The 17,500-nt window shown below is 38.4% G+C and overlaps 2 protein-coding genes across 3 annotated transcripts; both read left to right on the forward strand.

Annotated features, from left to right (window-relative positions):
• Positions 1-3,520: 3,520 nt before the first annotated feature.
• LOC137958539 (lipoamide acyltransferase component of branched-chain alpha-keto acid dehydrogenase complex, mitochondrial) lies at positions 3,521-9,433 on the forward strand. Of its 2 annotated transcripts, XR_011113995.1 has the most exons (10): positions 3,521-3,767; positions 4,432-4,578; positions 5,606-5,731; positions 6,339-6,727; positions 7,320-7,567; positions 7,695-7,783; positions 7,859-8,086; positions 8,462-8,588; positions 8,909-8,945; positions 9,076-9,433. XR_011113995.1 is itself a non-coding variant. In XM_068805599.1 (8 exons), the coding sequence occupies exons 1-8, from the start codon at positions 3,573-3,575 to the stop codon at positions 8,573-8,575; spliced, it is 1,536 nt and encodes a 511-aa protein (XP_068661700.1). In that variant the 5' UTR covers positions 3,521-3,572; the 3' UTR covers positions 8,576-8,806. The 2 variants fall into 2 exon arrangements, 1 of the variants encoding a protein (XP_068661700.1); XM_068805599.1 differs by lacking the exons at positions 8,909-8,945; positions 9,076-9,433 and having other exon boundaries at positions 8,462-8,806.
• Positions 9,434-14,434: 5,001 nt separating this feature from the next.
• LOC137958771 (large ribosomal subunit protein eL18y) lies at positions 14,435-17,500 on the forward strand. Its single transcript, XM_068805897.1, has 5 exons — positions 14,435-14,534; positions 14,625-14,714; positions 14,804-14,932; positions 15,014-15,196; positions 17,058-17,500. The coding sequence occupies exons 1-5, from the start codon at positions 14,532-14,534 to the stop codon at positions 17,214-17,216; spliced, it is 564 nt and encodes a 187-aa protein (XP_068661998.1). The 5' UTR covers positions 14,435-14,531; the 3' UTR covers positions 17,217-17,500.

Below are 17,500 nucleotides of genomic sequence, written 5' to 3' on the forward strand. Positions count from 1 at the left end.
AAAATAATTTCTAGTAGTTTGTATTATTGAATTGAAACAATCCTTTCGGCGCGTCTTTATTACAATGCAGTCCTTTGTTGCAGACTTGCAGTTGCACTCTTAAAAACAAGTTCGGGTGACCTGGACCACCCTGTCTGTCCATCTCCTTCCTTTCCTATTCTCAAATAAAAAATAAAAAAACCTTAAATGGAGTTCTACTATCAAATAGACAAAGCTCCTCTTCCTCTTTGCTTTGTATTTCTCTCTCTTTTGTAAAGTAGATTTAAGATCCAATGAAGAACAACTAAGGGAAGGGGAAGAGAGTTTTTTTATAAAAAAAAAATTGTGTTCACTATTTCATATAATTTAATTGTGCAATTTAAAAATTAAAATCAGAATTCAAATTCGAGCAATTATTCAATTAAACAATGAACACAACGATTTATAATTGTTCATAACACAACATTGTTTTAGATTGTTAACCCACTCTTTAGGTGTTTGTACCTTAGAGTTAATTCACTATATTTGGATTATTTAACAACAGGCGTGTTGCACCTAATTTTTTTGGTAATTTTTGTCCATTATTTTTCTATTGATTTTTAATTATGTTGTGTCCCTATCTAGTAGTAGTGTGTCAATGGATTGTGTATTGCAACGAGTTTGAGTGATTGATGTTGAAGTGATGGAATTTTCTAGTGCATTTGGGGAGATTCAAAGTTCTAGCTCCCTGGAGTGATAAATCATTCAAAGGTTAATGATCAATAATTGAAAAGCTTTGATCGATCAATCGAAGGTTGATGACCGATTAACCAAAGTGTTGGAGCATGTGATCATCCATAGGGTGCTCAGTCAGTGGGTTAGTGCGCGATCGATTGTTGATTGATCACAGTTTGAATTATTGATTGTTTAACTTGGGGTAATTGATCAATCATTGTATAGTGATGATATCTTCATCAAGTTTAGTAGAGGTGATGTTTGACATTACAGATAGTGTAGAGGAGAAGCTTAATCATGTTCAAATTACTACTACTAAATTAAATAACAAGAATTATCAAGTGCGGTTCCAAGTTGTGCGGATCTTTATTGAAGCCCAAGAGAAAGACTGTCTTGACAGATGATTCACCAACCAATATGTCAAGAGTGTGGAAGGAAGATAATACCATTGTTATGTCGTGGTTAATAAATAGTATGAATTCTACCATTCAGAATCGGGTTGTATATTGTGCCACTACCAAGGATATTCGAGAAGTGTTGAAAACTACAAATTCACATCAGAATAAATTTTCCAAGATTTATGAAATCCTTCTAAATTATAAGTATTCAGTAAGGACAATGGAGTGAGACATATTTTTTTTTGTGAATTAAATAGTTTGTTACACGAGTTTCAAAGTTTATTATCCTCATACTACAAATGGTATTGTAATGTAAATAATAGTTTGAGCTTAATGTGGTGTGGTTTTTATATGGACTTGGACTAAAATATGAGAATGTTTATGCTCAAATGCTATGTAGTATTAGATATTCCTATACTCCTAGTACCTATGTCGAGTTCTTTGAGCTGAGAATACTCTTACAAGGAATGATGAATCTACCACTTAAGTTCCCTCTAGAGTTCAATTCTATATTTTTCCTTCTTGGTTGGGTCCACAGGACACTCCTTGAGGGTAAGCTAATGTTGGTTACACTAGAGCTAGAGGTCGAGGAAGAGGTAGTGGTCAATGTCAAGGTCTAGATAATTGTGATAAGATTTGCTATATATGTGGTAAGATTGGTCAAATCTTCACTCAATTTTGAGAGTAAGTTGGTAGGCAAGATTAGGCTAGTATAAATGTAGCTCCCATGTTGGCCAATTATGGCAAGAGTAGTATTGTTGATGGGTTATCTAGACTAGTTGGGAGATAGGAAGTAGGTACATCCTCTTTAGAAGAGGTGCTTTCTTCATCTCAATCAAGCACTTCTTTTGTTGTAAATTTATTGTTTGCACAACCAAGTACTGCTTTCAGTGCTACTCTAGATCTAGTTGGGTTTTATATTTAGGTGTCCACGCCCATATGACATGTATTAAATCCATTGTTTCTTCTTTAAATCATTCCTCATCTATTGTGTACGTTGTTCTTGTTCCTAGATCCAAGTCTCGAGTTGATGGTGATGGTGTTATTCATGTCTTTCCTTCTATGTCGTTGTCGTCTATTATTATGTCCTCGATTTCTTGATGTTTTTGTGATGTAGTAAAATTACCTCTTAGTTAAATTGTTTTATTACATTTTTTTCTTCTTATTGTGTGTTTCGTGATTTCTAGTTGAAGAGGTTGATTCGTTCGGGATGTGAGAGGAGTGGACTTTATTACATCGATGCATGTTCATTTAGTCTTTCAGTTGTTCTAACTAGTTCAGCCTCTACCTTCATTTAGGGCATCCCTTTATAAAAAAGATTCATCAACTTTTTTTATCTTTTTCGTCTAGTGAGCAATTTGTCTGTGATTCAAGTCGGTTGGGCAAACATTACCGCTTGTCTTATTTGGGCAGAGTAGATAATTGGAGTCATTCTCCATTTTATTTATTTCATTCTAATGTACAAGGTCTTTATTAGATTCCAAGCATTTGTGGATGCCAATACTTTGTAATTTTTGTTGATGACTTCAACCAAGCTTTGAGTGTATATTTAATAAAAGACAAGAAGTGTTTTTATGTGTTTTCCTTCCCTAAACCCTAAACCCTAAACTCGATTTTCAACTAATCAAGGATTTCAGTATATAAAGTATCATTTTGTTGATTATTATTCAAGGCATCGTATATTCATCAAAACTTTGTGTCTATACACACCACAACAAAATGAGGTCATCTAGAGGAAGACAAGACATTTACTTGATTTTGTCATTTCTTACTTTTTTTATACATGTTCCCAAGTCTTTTTTCAGGCAAGGCGGTTCTTCTTGCTTGTTATTTAATTAATAGGGTCTTAAAGAGAGTAGAGAAGGTTCATATACTCAATTTGAGATCCTCCCTTTGTGCCCTAAAATTCTACTACTATCAACTCGAGTTCACTCTTTCTTGCCAAAACTTCTATTTGCTTCCTCTTTCTTTTTCTTCTTCTCATACCCAAACTCTCTCAAGTATGAAACCCTAAAATCTAATATGGTACAAGTGCAGGGGCTCTAGGGTTTCATGTAAGACTTTATAAATTTTAATCTGTTTTTTAATTATATATATAAATTATACCTTATTAATAGACTTTATACCTATCATTTTTAGGAAATTGTTTAGATATTAACAAATTTGGGCCGACAATAGCCCAAGCCTATCCTTGATTGCATCTTTGCCTAACCTAATGGGGGCCCAATACGTACCACGACTTCTCGCATAAAAGGTGGGTTTAGATCACGTAGCGGGGGACACGCAAGGGATAACGGTGTTCCAAATTGCTAGTACTTTGTCCATTTGTCTTTTTTTGGTGATAACCGCATCATGCATGAGTCAGCATCTTTATCCTCCTCAATTGCCACTCCGATTTGAGTTCCTGCCTCGGCTTTTCCTCTTCTAACTTCAACGTCAGAACTGTAATTCTCGATTGGAAATCGATCGCGGTCTGATATCATGACCTGGAGGCGCTTTCGGCCCTGGGCAGCGTCGAATTCCATCGGCAGAAGGGTGCGGCCATCCATCTCTTCTCACGCTGCTCGCGCGGCTTCGGCTTGGGAACCGCGGCCTCCCACTCGAGGCCTTGTTACTCGACTTCCCTTCTCGCCGTTTCATGTTCCAACCTCAAATGTATTTCCTGCTCGATTTGACGTGAGTTTCTTCTCGTTTCTTATTCTTATGTTTTGTGTATACATATGTTAGAAGTGCTTAATTGCTTTTCAGTCCAAATAGCTCCTGTTGCTCTGCCTATGGACTCTCCGATTGAATCTTCAAATCGGTGTTTCCTAACTCGTACGTACGCAAGCGAGAAACTATTTCTATATAATCTACAGATTTTAAGACAATTCTATCTGATAAATTAACCTCTTGGCGTGCTTCTTCGCTTCTATCAATCTTTTTCCTACTATATTTTTTGGTGGGTAACTTCGATTCAGATTGAGTAATGAGATGGAGCCACGATTACGTCCACATATGGACTTTGTTCTTGCAAGCTGCAACATCAGCTGCTCTGCACTGCAAAATGCAAGATCATGCTGCAATTGTGAGCAGATGAGTGTATAAGCCCGGCGAGCTCCTCGTTGTGGCCTTATGTTAAAGTGTCCAATTTCATTTCTAATACCTGTAGCTTAACGTACTGTGTCTTCTCTTTCTGTTCTTCTTGCTAAAATTTCTTTTCTATACATTTCCATTTTTCTTCTTCCCCTGTTAGCTTTGAACTCTCAGTAGGAAAATCAATTATATAGAAGTACAAAAGATCTCTGGACTAGTATTCATCTGAGCCATCTTGTCTTTTTCCATTTATTTGTTTCTGTAGATAAATTACCCATGTATGAGTCCAAGGTCTTACTTCTCAACTGAAACTTGGATTCGTCCTCCAACTGAGGAGATAGTTGAAGTCCCTTTGGCTCAAACAGGTGAAGGCATAGCTGAGTGTGAGCTGCTTAAATGGTTTGTACAAGAGGTGAGAGGAAGATGCGTTCTTTCAGTTATGAGCATTTAGTACTCTGAAATGTATCCATGATTCCATAGGCTACAACCCTGTATGATTCATGCATCCATTTAATTTTATTTATTTGGTGCACTTTTGATGCATTTCCATTTAAAGGATTTTGCTGATTTGTTTTGTTCATTAGAATAGTACATGTCCCTCGTCTTCGAGTAAAAGGAAACATAAACATGTTCATTTTTTGTAGATTGAAAAATATCCTTTCAAGATTTGGCTTTTCAATTCAATGACATTAATGCGATCATGTAAACAATCAAGAGGTGAGTATGGCTTACAATAATCAATCTTTTTCTAATATACATATCATATTCTGAGACTCTGCTTATTGTCCTCGTACCACTCCTGTCAACCAATACTGACTGATACAGCAAGCCATGAAATGATCCATCTATTCATGCTCAACACAGTATTAGTATTGTAACCTTTCTTTTTTTCCAGATAGTGTAAAATGCAGCAAAAAATTGCACTCTCTCAGACTTTACACCATGATATCCTTTTTATTTTTTTTCTGTGGACATTTACAAGTATTGTTGTTCAAAATGGTTTTGGATATTCTCTTTCTGGTTTTTGAAAAGACTCCCTGCTGTTACAGAGCCCAGTCCACTGTATAGTACATTTTTTTTCTCTACTTCTTGGAGATAGAAGGTCAACATCAAATTGTCCACACTGTGCACGCATAAAAAATTAGGTTGAGAATCGTGGATTGTTTTATGTCTCATTGACATGCATAAAGTATTTCAGTGTGATGGGTAAGATGAACAGCAGTAGCTTGTTCCTTTCTAACTCTCCATGAGGTAACTGTATTTTTCCAAGGTAAAAGAGCACCTGACCAGTTAGAAACAAAAATAAATAGAAACATAGTTTCCAAATAGTATCTTCTGAGTTGTAAATAGAAACATGAAAAATCAAATAATTTGCACTTCTAGGCTTGACTACTGTACTTCTTGTCAGAGATGATTGCCTGATCTATTTCTTCTTTCAGGGAGATCAAGTAGAAGAATTTCAACGGCTTTGTGAAGTCCAGAGTGACAAAGCAACCATAGAGATTACAAGTAGATTTGGGGGGAAAGTTCATCAAATTCTTTATGTCCCCGGTGACACAATAAAGGTAGAATTTTTAAATATTCCCTTTTTTATGCTGTAGGATAATATCGCTCATTTCTATATGAACACATTGAGTTGTATACCCTTATTAGATATTCTTGAAAGATATCCTTGACAGCAGCTGCAGATAATGTCTGAATGACGGCATTGACTATTATACTTATGTTTCTTGGTGAATCTTATTCAAGAATATCTTTATTCCTTTTTCTTTAGTTATTCAAATACCTTTATAGTTTGGAAACCTCTAGCTCACTCTCTTTTATTGAAAATACTGCTTTACTTAGACCTGTTAATGCAGTGGAAAATTGCTATTGATTTGATTTTCTAAGAAAATAAATAAAAACATGTTAATGTATGGAAAGTAGAGTTGGATTCAGATCACCCCTCCCAAGCATAAAACAAACAAAAGTGAAGTACCTCGCAGTCGGTTGGTATTTCACACTCTCTAGATAATTTTTAAGTGAGGTATTATGTTGTCATTGTGAATCATACTTCAGGTTTTATTTAAAGGATGAAATGGCTTAATGTGTATCATTGTGTTACCAACTTGCTTCTGTCATTATGATTTGGCCATTAAAAAAATGGAGGCTTTATTAAATTTCAAATTGCAGGTTGGTGATACTATACTGAAGATACTTACCACAGGAAGTGAGACAACATCGAGTTCTGATTCTTCAGATGATTCCTCATTTGAAATTTCTGAGCTATCTGAACCAAGTTCTCGAAGTCCGCCTCTCAACAATGATTACATCAAAAAAGTTTTATCAACGCCTTCTGTCCGTGCTCTTGCTAAGCAATATGGTCTAGATATAAATAACATAAAGGGTACAGGTAAAGATGGCAGAGTCTTACAAGAAGATGTTCTGGAGTATGCTGCTAACAGAGGAATTTGTAAAGAACCATCAGGTTTTTCACAAGTTAGTCCTGAAATCCACGAGATGCAAAGCCTTCTAAAAGGAGTAAGAGAGCAAAGTTATGAGGACAGGACAGTTTTACTTCGGTAATGCCTCTATCACTGATGTGCTTGTGAAAACCTCACTACTGTGTCATTAGGTAGAGGTCTTGTAAGTGTCAGATTCAAAATCTGGGAGACACCATTCATGTAAGTACTCATGGAGATGCAGATAAACCTTGACGATCTACTATAATATAGGAGTTGTAGTCTCTCTGGTTCTGAAAGGAACTAGAGGTCATTGACATTTCTGAGAACGCTCTTTAGATTGTTCAGATAGAGATATCATTCTAGAACCTCTCTGGCTGGTGTCCTAGTTGTCCAACCAATTGATACAATTCTTTCTCACATCAGAGTTGTTACCCTTCTACTGGTGGATCCGGTTGCTCACGTGTTTGTGATCTCAAGCTATTAGTATTTGTTATATGTGTGTATACCAGAAACCTCCAGTTGCATAGGATCCAGCTCATCTTTGGTTGCATAGCAGAAAAGTCTGCTGTAGTGATTTGGTTACTTCCTTCCACAGATCTGGTCCGGCAGTAACAACTTTGGCAACTTTTTATATCCTAAAAGTTCATTATGAAATTTACGACACGAGTACATAGTCTGGATTTATGGTTTTACATGTCCTATTTTTCAGAGGATTCCAGCGTGCAATGGTCAAGTCAATGTCTATGGCTGCAAAAATTCCACATTTCTATTATCTGGAGGAGATAAACTGCAACAAGCTAATGAAACTTAAAGCAGCTTTCCAGAGTGAGACAACAGATGCAGAAGTCAAGATCACCTATCTTCCATTTTTAATTAAATCTCTTTCAATGGCTTTGGATAAATATCCAATATTGAACAGTGCTTTCATTGAATCATCAAATGAAGTGATCCTTAAAGGTATGTTATAAGAGAGAACCAGTTAACCATTTGTCATTTTTAATTAATTCTGATGGTTTTAGCTACTATTATTTGCGATGACTGATATTGGACTGAAGTTGTAATCTGAATTTGTTTTTCATGGTAGGGTCCCACAATATTGGAGTTGCCATGGCGACTCCTTATGGTTTAGTTGTACCTAACATTAAGAAAGTTCAATCTCTTAACATTTTGGAGGTCAGTGATTGCATTGTCTGTCTCTCACATTACTTTCTGCTGTTGTGTTCTTACTGACGTATATTTCTTTATTAGATAACAAAGGAATTGGCACGGTTACAACAAATGGCATCCAATAACAAACTCAATTCTGAAGATGTTTCTGGGGGAACCATTACTATAAGCAACATCGGAGCAATTGGCGGCAAATTTGGGTGTCCTCTTGTCAACTTACCTGAAGTAGCCATTATCGCTGTTGGTCGGATACAGAAAGTTCCACATTTTGATGATGATGGAGCTGTAGTTCCTGCTGCCATTGCCAATGTAAGTAATATAAGTAATATTTACTTACATATGACATACTTGCATCACTCTCCATGCTACATATATGCCGTATGGGCCTGTAATTCCATGAAGGAATTTGATTTACTGGAAGGCTCTGATAAGCACATTAAATGTGGTTAGATTGAATGGTATCACGTAGAGTTCTGAAGAAATGATGCTCTGGAACTTACTTCTGTTCAGCAGCAATTCGTAGGAGTGGTTTGCTTGTTCATGTTTGTTTTGGGACTGTTGCATTAAAACAGTTCCCAAATATTGCAGAGGTTGTGCTCGAATGCAAGATATATTCTAATGAAAAAAATAAGGGATCTATAGAATTATGGATGGATGTATTTTTATTTTATTTTTCCTTGTCAGGTTGTTGTTGGAGCTGACCATAGAATTGTGGATGGAGCTACAGTTGCCAGGTTCTGTAATGAATGGAAACTCATGGTCGAGAAGCCGGAACTACTACTGTTACGTATGAGATAATCTGGTGGTCAAGGTTGTCCACAACAGAGAATCCTGCTAGGCTTCTTCATATTTACTTTAAATACTGGCAAAACCGCAAGTATTCTTGTTATAGAACAGTAGAATAAATAGGCGGTATTGCCATCTCATTTACATGTGCATGTTTAGAACGATGAAGCTGCAAATCCAGCAAATAAAATAGCATTTTGGTATCTTTACACGAGAGATTTGTACATGTAGATATTGATAAAATTCCATCTTATTGGGTCTTTTTTTGTTGTCACATTCTATATGAGAAAATGATAACTATTCAGTACTTTCAACCTACATTTTCTCCTTTTTTTCTTTTTCCAGAGATGGAGCTTTTGCCAGAGAGCCAATAAGAATCGCTGTAAGGGAAAGAAACCCACAGAGAAGAGTAAAAAGATGAGAGGAGGGCTTTCTTCTTTTTCCTTTTCTGGAATTTCTTGCTTAAGACATTCTATCAATGGAGCATCTCCTAAATTATTTCTTTTATGCAGCGAAGCCGTGCTACCCAGAAAAACAGATACAAGAGGTGTCTTGGGCCAACTCTTCATTAAAAGAAGTTGACCCATTGTTGCAGTCCCGAGTCATAGATCTTGTAACACGGCGCTGAGAAGGGGGATCCAGTGTTGAGGGTACAACTTGTTCTCTGTCAGATCTTCTACTACGCCCTATAATTTAGAAAATGAGGAAGAGATTGAATCAGATTCGTTTATGGGAACCTGTACCTTGGGTTTGATGAAGGAGAACGTCGATCTTTGGGTTCATTAGAGGAGAATGCTGATCCTTGTCTTTTAAGAATCAAGACTTGCATATTTTCTTCCCATTGCCCTCTAAATAGGGCTTCCAATGACAAAGGAGTTCAAAAAAAAAACTACAATCCATGCCATTGCGGCTACATTAACCCATAAGTTGTAGAATAAATTTGTACTAACACTATATATTGCGAGGAAAATTAACTACGACGCCACTGAGTGACTCGGCTAGCTATAGAGTCCACAACATCACTCCCCCCTAAAGAAAGAGTTTGTCCTCAAGCTCGAAGGCAGAGTAAGCTTGTCGGAATGTCTCCACATCCTCCCATGTGGCATCTATGTTAGCCCACTGCCCACTGGACAAGGACCTCCCACCGGTTATGAATTTTTTTGGCCTGTAAAATCGTGGCTAGAGAGAGGATCAACGCGCCCTTCTGCCACTTGAGGTAAGGAAGGAGCGGATGGTGATGTTGTTCCCTTGAAGTGTTTGAGGAAGGACACATGAAACACATTGTGAAGTTGAGAGTCTGGCAAAAGCTTGAGGTGGTAGGGAACCTGGCCAATGCGCTAGAGAATAGAGAAGGGCCCAAAAATTTTGGGTGAGAGCTTGTATTGGTGGCCAGTAAGGGAGTGTTGATGTTAGGTGTGGAGTCGGAGCCACACATAATCACTTGGGTTTTAAGTAACATCTCTGTGCCCCCTTGTCGTAGTATTCCTTCATACGAGCCTGAGTTTTCTGGAGACGTTGGGTAGCATCTTGGAGTACTTGATCACGGTTTATGAGGGTCTAGTCAAGAGCATCAACTCAGGTGGAGCTTGGCATATAAGAGAGCAAACATGGAGGATCCCTTCTGTATAAGACCCAAAAAGGGGTAGCCTGCAAAGTTGTATGAAAAGATGTATTGTCGCAATATTTTGCCCATGGAAACCATTCAACCCATCATTCGCCTATAAAGCACTGTAAATACATTTTCACCGTGCGATTAACAATCTCAGTCTGGCCATCTGATTGAGGATGATAAGAAGAGGAAAATTTGAGTTTGGTATCGCATACTCGGAAAAGCTCCCTCCAGAAGTGGTTGTAAAGATTACATCTCGATCACTCACAATGGAATTTAGAATGTCGTGCAAATGAACAATGTTTTCTAAGAACACTTGAGCTACTCTGGAAGCCGTATAATGATGACCCAATAGAATAAAGTGAGCATACTTAGAAATTGGTCAACCACCACAAAGAGGACGGATTTGCCAGAAGTTTTGGGGAGGCAATCAATGAAAATCCATGAAAAAATCAGCCCAAACGTGTGGGAAGGGCGAGTGGTTGGAGGACGCCAGCTGGGCTTAAATGTTTTGCCTTGTTGCGTTGGCATACTTGACAGGAGGCCGCGTAATCTGCAATTGTTGACTTCATGCCCTTCCAATAAATGTCGTCCTGAATTTGATGCAACGTCTTGTGAATGCCTTCATGGGTGCATGATAAGTGGATAAGATTACTGCAATCAAGGGAGAAGAGTGTGGTAAATATATCCAATTGTCATAGAGTGTGATGCTGTCCCGGATAGACCACTTGGAGTCCATTGTCCCATCAATAATATGATGATACATCTCCTGGAGTGTTGGAGTATTCTAAGTTTCCATTTTAATAGAGTCTAACAGGAGAGACTTGGGCTGACTAATGGCATAAAATTGTTGTTGTTCATCTAGACGTCTTGATAAGGCGTCAACCACCTTATTCAATTTCCCCACCTTGTGTTCCACCGTATAGTCAAAACCCATTAATTTGTTGATCCAATGTTGTAGTGGAGAAGTAGAGATCCGTTGCTCCAATAGAAATTTGAGGTTGTAATGATCAATGCAGATGAGGAAGGTTCGCCCCCACAAGTATGGCCGCCAATCCAATAAGCTCTTTTTCATAAGCTGGTAACTTCTGATGACATTTCGTTAATTGGCGACTAAAATATGCAATGGGATGCTGAGTTTGTTGAAGAACTGCCCCAATACCTCCCCCGAAAACGTCACACTCTACCACAAATAAGGCCTCAAAGTCAGGTAATTATAGGACTAGGGCAGAAGCTAATGCCTATTTGAGTTCATTGAAGGATTTTGTGGTGGTTGTGTTCCAATTAAAGGCATTGCGTTTGAGAAGATTGGTCAAGGGTGTGGCCAACTGCCGATAATTTTTAATGAACTTCCAACAATATCTGGCTAACCCCAAAAATCCTTTTAAGGCTGATATGTTTTGCGGTTGTGGCTAGTCCATGACTGCTATAATTTTTTTTGGGTCCACTATCACACCTAGTGCTGAGATTATGTGGCTAAGATATGCAACTTGGGGTTTCCCAAATGAACACTTAAGAGTGTTTTCAAGTAGAGATGATGTGCTCAAAGTAATTGGAAAATAAGACGTAAAACTTCCAAATATTGGTCCCATGACTTGCTGTAAATTAAAATATCATCAAAGAAGACTCAAACAAACTTTCGGAGATAATCACGAAATACTTCATTCATCAAGGCTTGAAAAGTTGAAAGTGTGTTAGATAACCCGAATGACATCACCACAAATTTGAAATGTCTATGGTAGGTATGGAATATTATTTTCTCAATATCGGGTGGATGCATTTTTACTTTATGATAACCTGATCGTAAATCCAACTTGGTAAAAAATTGAGAACTATGCAATTCGTCCAATATCTCGTCCACTACAAGTATGGGAAACTTGTCTGTGACTGTTTTTGCATTTAACTCCCTATAGTCCACACAAAATCTCCAAGTGCCATCATGTTTCTTCACAAGGAGGACTGGAGAGGAGAATAGTGGTTGGGTCAGATGAGGCCTTGTTCTAGCATTAGTTTGTATTGGTGTTCAATTTCATCCTTTTGGAGGTGCAAATACCTATATGGTCGGATAACCACTAACTCTGATATGGGTTTCAAACAAATTCTATGATCATGGTTCCTCAAGGGAGGTATCCCGAAAGGCTTTTTAAAGAGGTCTGTAAATTCTTCCAATAGCTTCTCTAAAATAGTGCTCGGTGGGTCTTGTTTGTAGAGTAGGTGGATCTGATGTGCAATGTTAGCTTGACTACCCTGTAACATTACTTAGCATCTCCTAAACACAAAACTCATAGTTAAAGCAGCAAAATTGGGCCCAAGGTTTGCAACCATTTGATTCCCAAGTACCATATCAAATCCAACTAATGGTATGACAAAAAATTTGGTAATAAAATGAGTGTTACCAATAGAAAACATTACCATTGTGCTGACCCCATTGCTAGGGACTTTTTCCCCATTTGCAATTTGAAACTATAACAATTGGGTGAAGTTGGATCCCAAGTTGAAGGTATTGAACGGCCGTCAAACTTAAGAAGTTATGGGTACTTTCTGAATCCACAAGGCCTAATAAAGTTTGGTCTTGTACTAGTGCACGCACTTGCATTGTCTTGGTTGACTTTTGACATGTAATGGCATTCAAGGAAATAGTTGGCTCGTCCACCCTTGTTTGCTCAACTTCTATCCCATCCTCTTCCACTGTATCTACTTCTAGCCAAAATAATTTCTTACATTGATGGCCCGCAGTATACTACTCATCATAGTTATAACATAATCCCTTAGCCCTTCGGTATGCCATCTCTGCTCTATTCAACCTCCGGATGAATTGTGGTGTGGGATCACTAGTCTTGGCGTTTGTTGGATTACTATTAGAGAGACTACCTTTAAGTGAATGGACGACTGCATTTGTTACTAGAAGTAAATTACTCCTTCCCCCTTGCCAATTAGACTTGTGTGCCTACAATTTTTGCTTGGCCTCAAACGCCCTGGCTAAGTTCATGGCCCTTGCCAGATTAGAAGGTGCAAGGAGTTCGACCTCTAATATGAAGGACTCATTCAGTCCTGCTGTAAAAAGGCCAACATGCTGATCTACTCTCACAACTTTACTTGTTTTGGCTATTTTTTCTTGAAACTGTTTCTGGTATTGTCTAACAGTTCATGTTTGTCTTAATAGGACCAAATCCCCTAGTGGATTGCTTTGTGCTGGTGGGCCAAACCGTATAGTGCACAACTCAAATTTCTCCCAATCTAACACCAGTTTCTCTAATTCTATTTGATGGAACCATAGCTACACTTCTTCGAGCATGTGGAAGGTGGTTAATCCCACCTAGTCTAATTTAATTATGCGTTGATTGGAAAAGAATTTGTCACAACAGTGTAACCATATTAAAGGGTTTTCAAACCCATTAAAAGTAGGGAAATCTAATTTAGTGTACCTTGGAACCGTACTCCCACCTTGACTAAAGCCCCCACCTTGCACCCTGCATATTGCTCACCTTGTTTGTTATTCGAATGGTCTTCTGCCCCTCTCCTTGTGGGCGGATTCCTTCCAGTAAATAAATCTGATAGTCTGCTTATCATCAGTTCCAACTGTTGGCTGATCTACTGGTTGATTCTACTGTCTACCAATGCCATCTGTTGGCTGATTCTACTCTCTACTAATGCTGCCAGTTGCTCCTCTGTTTCTTCCTGTATCTCTTTGATCATTGCTCTCACCTTACTATTGCTGGATGAATCCCCCATGTTAACCTGCTCTGATACCAAGTTGTTGCGATCCCGAGTCATGGATCTTGTAACACAACACTGAGAAGAGGGATCCAGTGTTGAGGGTACGACTTGTTCTCTCTTAGATCTTTTGGTACGCCTTATGATTTATAAACGGAGGAAGAGATTGAATTATATTCGTTTAAGGGAACATGTACATTGGGTTCAATGAAGTAGAACACCAATCCTTGGGTTCATTAGAGGAGAACGCCGACCTTTGTCTTTTGATAATCAATACTTACTTCCTTCCCACCGCCCTCTAAACAGGGCTTCCAATTACAAAAGAGTTCAAAATAGAAAAATTATGATCCATGTTTCGGCTACATTAATCCGTTACAGAAAAAATTTATACTAATACTATATATTGCGAGGAAAATTAATTATACGATGCCTTTGGAGTGACTCCGCCAACTATAGAGTCCACAATACCCACGGGCCCATACCAGAGAAGGGAAGAGCACCGAAATAAGTGGTGCGAGATCTATCCAAATGGAAAGAAGAGAGGACTAAAACCCTAGCGTATTTCTTTCGTCCCTCTCACAGGTATTGGAAGCTGGAGGAGCAGCGGCGGAGCCGAGGAGAGCAGCACCACCACCGCGAACAGTCATGGTACGATACACTCGTATCTAATTGAAAAATCAATCTTCATCTGCTTCACAGATTGACTTGACTTCTTATCTCTTTACTTCTCTTATTCAGGGTATAGATTTGGTCGCCGGTGGAAAAAGTAAGAAAACCAAACGAACCGCTCCCAAGTCAGATGATGTTTATCTCAGACTCCTCGTTAAGGTTTGCTTTGTAGTGGTTTCTTCTTGCAATCCTTCTCCTTTTATCTGGCTTAATGTATGCCCATATCTGACGGCTGTCATTTTATTCAGCTCTACAGGTTTCTCGTCCGGAGAACCGAGAGCAAGTTCAACGCTGTTATTCTGAAGCGGCTCTTCATGAGCAAAGTGAACAAACCTCCGTTATCCCTTTCCAGATTGCTTCGTTTCATGAAGGGCAAGGTTTGACAATCGCCCTATATTTGATTTTTTGGTTCACCCGTATATGCTGATGTTAAAAGTGTTGAGGTCTTGCATATTTAGGAGGACAAGATTGCGGTAGTCGTTGGGACAGTGACCGACGATACGAGGGTTTATGATGTTCCCGCAATTAAAGTTACCGCTCTGAGGTTCACGGAGCGTGCTAGAGCTAGGATTATCAAGGCAGGTGGCGAATGCTTGACTTTTGATCAGCTGGCTCTGAGAGCACCTCTTGGGCAGAACACGGTATGATTTTAATATCTCCTTAGTCATCTGAACGACAGTGTAGTGACACATGTGCAGGATTTATCATTCGTATCTTTTGCCTGTTTCTTAGTAGTCTGTCGCCTTGGATATCTTTGTGCTTTCACGAGTTTGTGTGAGGCTTGTGTTATATATGGCAGCTGCATGAATCGTGTTTTCTTCGTCTCTTGGATATGGGGATGATTTATGCACGGTAACTCAACAGCTCTTTGGGGTATTAGCCGTCTTTAATTAGATTCCATTTGTGTGACTCAAAGAGGATTTTAACCTACATAAGTTAGGGCATATCACACTTTCACATCATGCCGTTGTTTGAGCTGCATTGGTATCAAAATTTGATTGGACACAGTGTTATTTCTGGGGTTCTTTCATTGTTTGGAGGGAGTGGGTTGCTTCATGACTGATGAGGGAAGGGTTTGAAAGGTTTAGAAGGACAATGTTTATGAGACTTGCAAGGTGTGGTGATGGTATTGTTTACAGGTAAGATTGGACAAGTTACCTGTTGTCTTCCTTTTTAAGGTGGTTAACAGTTTTCCCTTCATTGTGCATAAGTACTGTGGCATGTAAAAGTTGTAGGAGGAAAAATAAAATTATAGCATAGAGAAGTGAGAGGACGTTGTTACTGCCATACAATATTATGTTCAGAGGCCCACTGCGCCTGCATGTCTAATGTTGCTACCTCTCCAAATTTCCAATAGTCTAAGTCATCCAGCCAGTATGTGTGTTCCCCATGACTTTAGTGACATAGGGATTCTAATATTGACTTGTTGAACTAAGTTTCCTTGAATGTTCTTAGCTTGCTTGTGGTTTAATTATGGAAAATAAGTTTGTGAATTCTATAATTTCAAGAAATTAGGAAATTTTCATTTTAAAGCCAATTTTAGATGTGAATTTTCTAATTCACATGGTCTTAAACTAAAATTTATCTTGAGCTGCACAATTTTTTTTTCTACATCCATAACTCTGATATTCTAAGCGAACTTGAGTTGTATCCAGAATCTTTGGACACTGAAGGTAACATTAGCCAAACCAGTTAAACACAGAATATTGAGTATCCAGAAGTCATTTTTTCTCTGGCTTCTGTTTTCTAAAACTAGTTTGTTCTGCATGATTAAGGATTGGTGAGGTAACTGGAATCCAAGTTGATTTACTTCCCATTGACCCAGTTTGAGATACTCTCAAATTTATTGAGTATCATTTCCCCGGTTGATCAACTAGTTTGTGCTTTTGTTTTTGTTTAATTTTCTAGTTTATATCATAAAGTGATTTTTCCCCTATGCAAGCTCGCTAAGATGTTGTAAGGTCAGTAGTGTCTTGTCGGAAATTGGGCCTCTTATTAAGTTTGCTCTCCTGAAGTTTCAACTGGACCTTGGAGGGTAAAACTGTTCATCTGACAGATATTGGATGTTTTCTTTTCTTTTCTGTTTCAATCAGTACACTGCCTGTGGTTATATTTTAACATGGTGATGAGCTGTGTACTGTCAATTTTTTTTAAAAATAATGCAGAATTATCAAACCGTCTTTGTGGGGGAGTGATCTAGGGGACGTGTTAATGATGCCGTCAATTGTGTGATTAGAACACTGCAGCATGGTGTATATTTGAGTTGAGCCAGTTTACCAAATGGAATGTCCACCATGTGCCCGCTTGTTTGGCTGTGCCTACCATTGCATTCCATTCAGTGCCCATTTAGTTGATGCCATGCTACTTGCAGATTCGAATAAAATTCTGAAGTGCTTAACATTTTGCATCATGTCGTAATCATATTGCTTATCTGTTCTAACTTTTGAAGAGAAAGGGGCATTTAGTACCAGTGTCATTTACCTGTCTTCCTAATGTGGTCAGGTTCTGCTCAGAGGACCAAAGAATTCACGTGAAGCTGTGAAGCACTTCGGTAAGGCTCCTGGTGTGCCTGGTAGCCATACTAAGCCATACGTGAGATCCAAGGGTAGGAAATTTGAGAAGGCTCGAGGGAGAAGAAACAGCAGGGGCTTCAGAGTCTAAGCTGACACCCTTTTGCTAAAAAAGGTGGATTTAGTGATCGTGTTAGGAGAGGTCACGTCTGACGCTCGCTTTAGTACATCTGATATGAGTGCATTGTTTGGATTATATAAATATGAAGCCTGAATTGTTATTCATGGTTGATCTTCTTGAAGACTCTGAAGTGAAGTGTAGGGTTAAGCATAGTTAAGTTGTTGTGTGTTTTTGGCAAGAATGTTGTTCTTCTTGAGGGTTACAATACGAAAAATCATTTGTTATTTTAATATGAAGTTAGATAATTTTTTTTC

The sequence above is a fragment of the Aristolochia californica genome, unplaced genomic scaffold, assembly GCF_029961685.1.
Source record: "Aristolochia californica isolate CCGP_79_NKW_82.1479 unplaced genomic scaffold, dmAriCali1.0.hap1 SCAF_3, whole genome shotgun sequence".
Taxonomy (NCBI): Eukaryota; Viridiplantae; Streptophyta; class Magnoliopsida; order Piperales; family Aristolochiaceae; genus Aristolochia; species Aristolochia californica.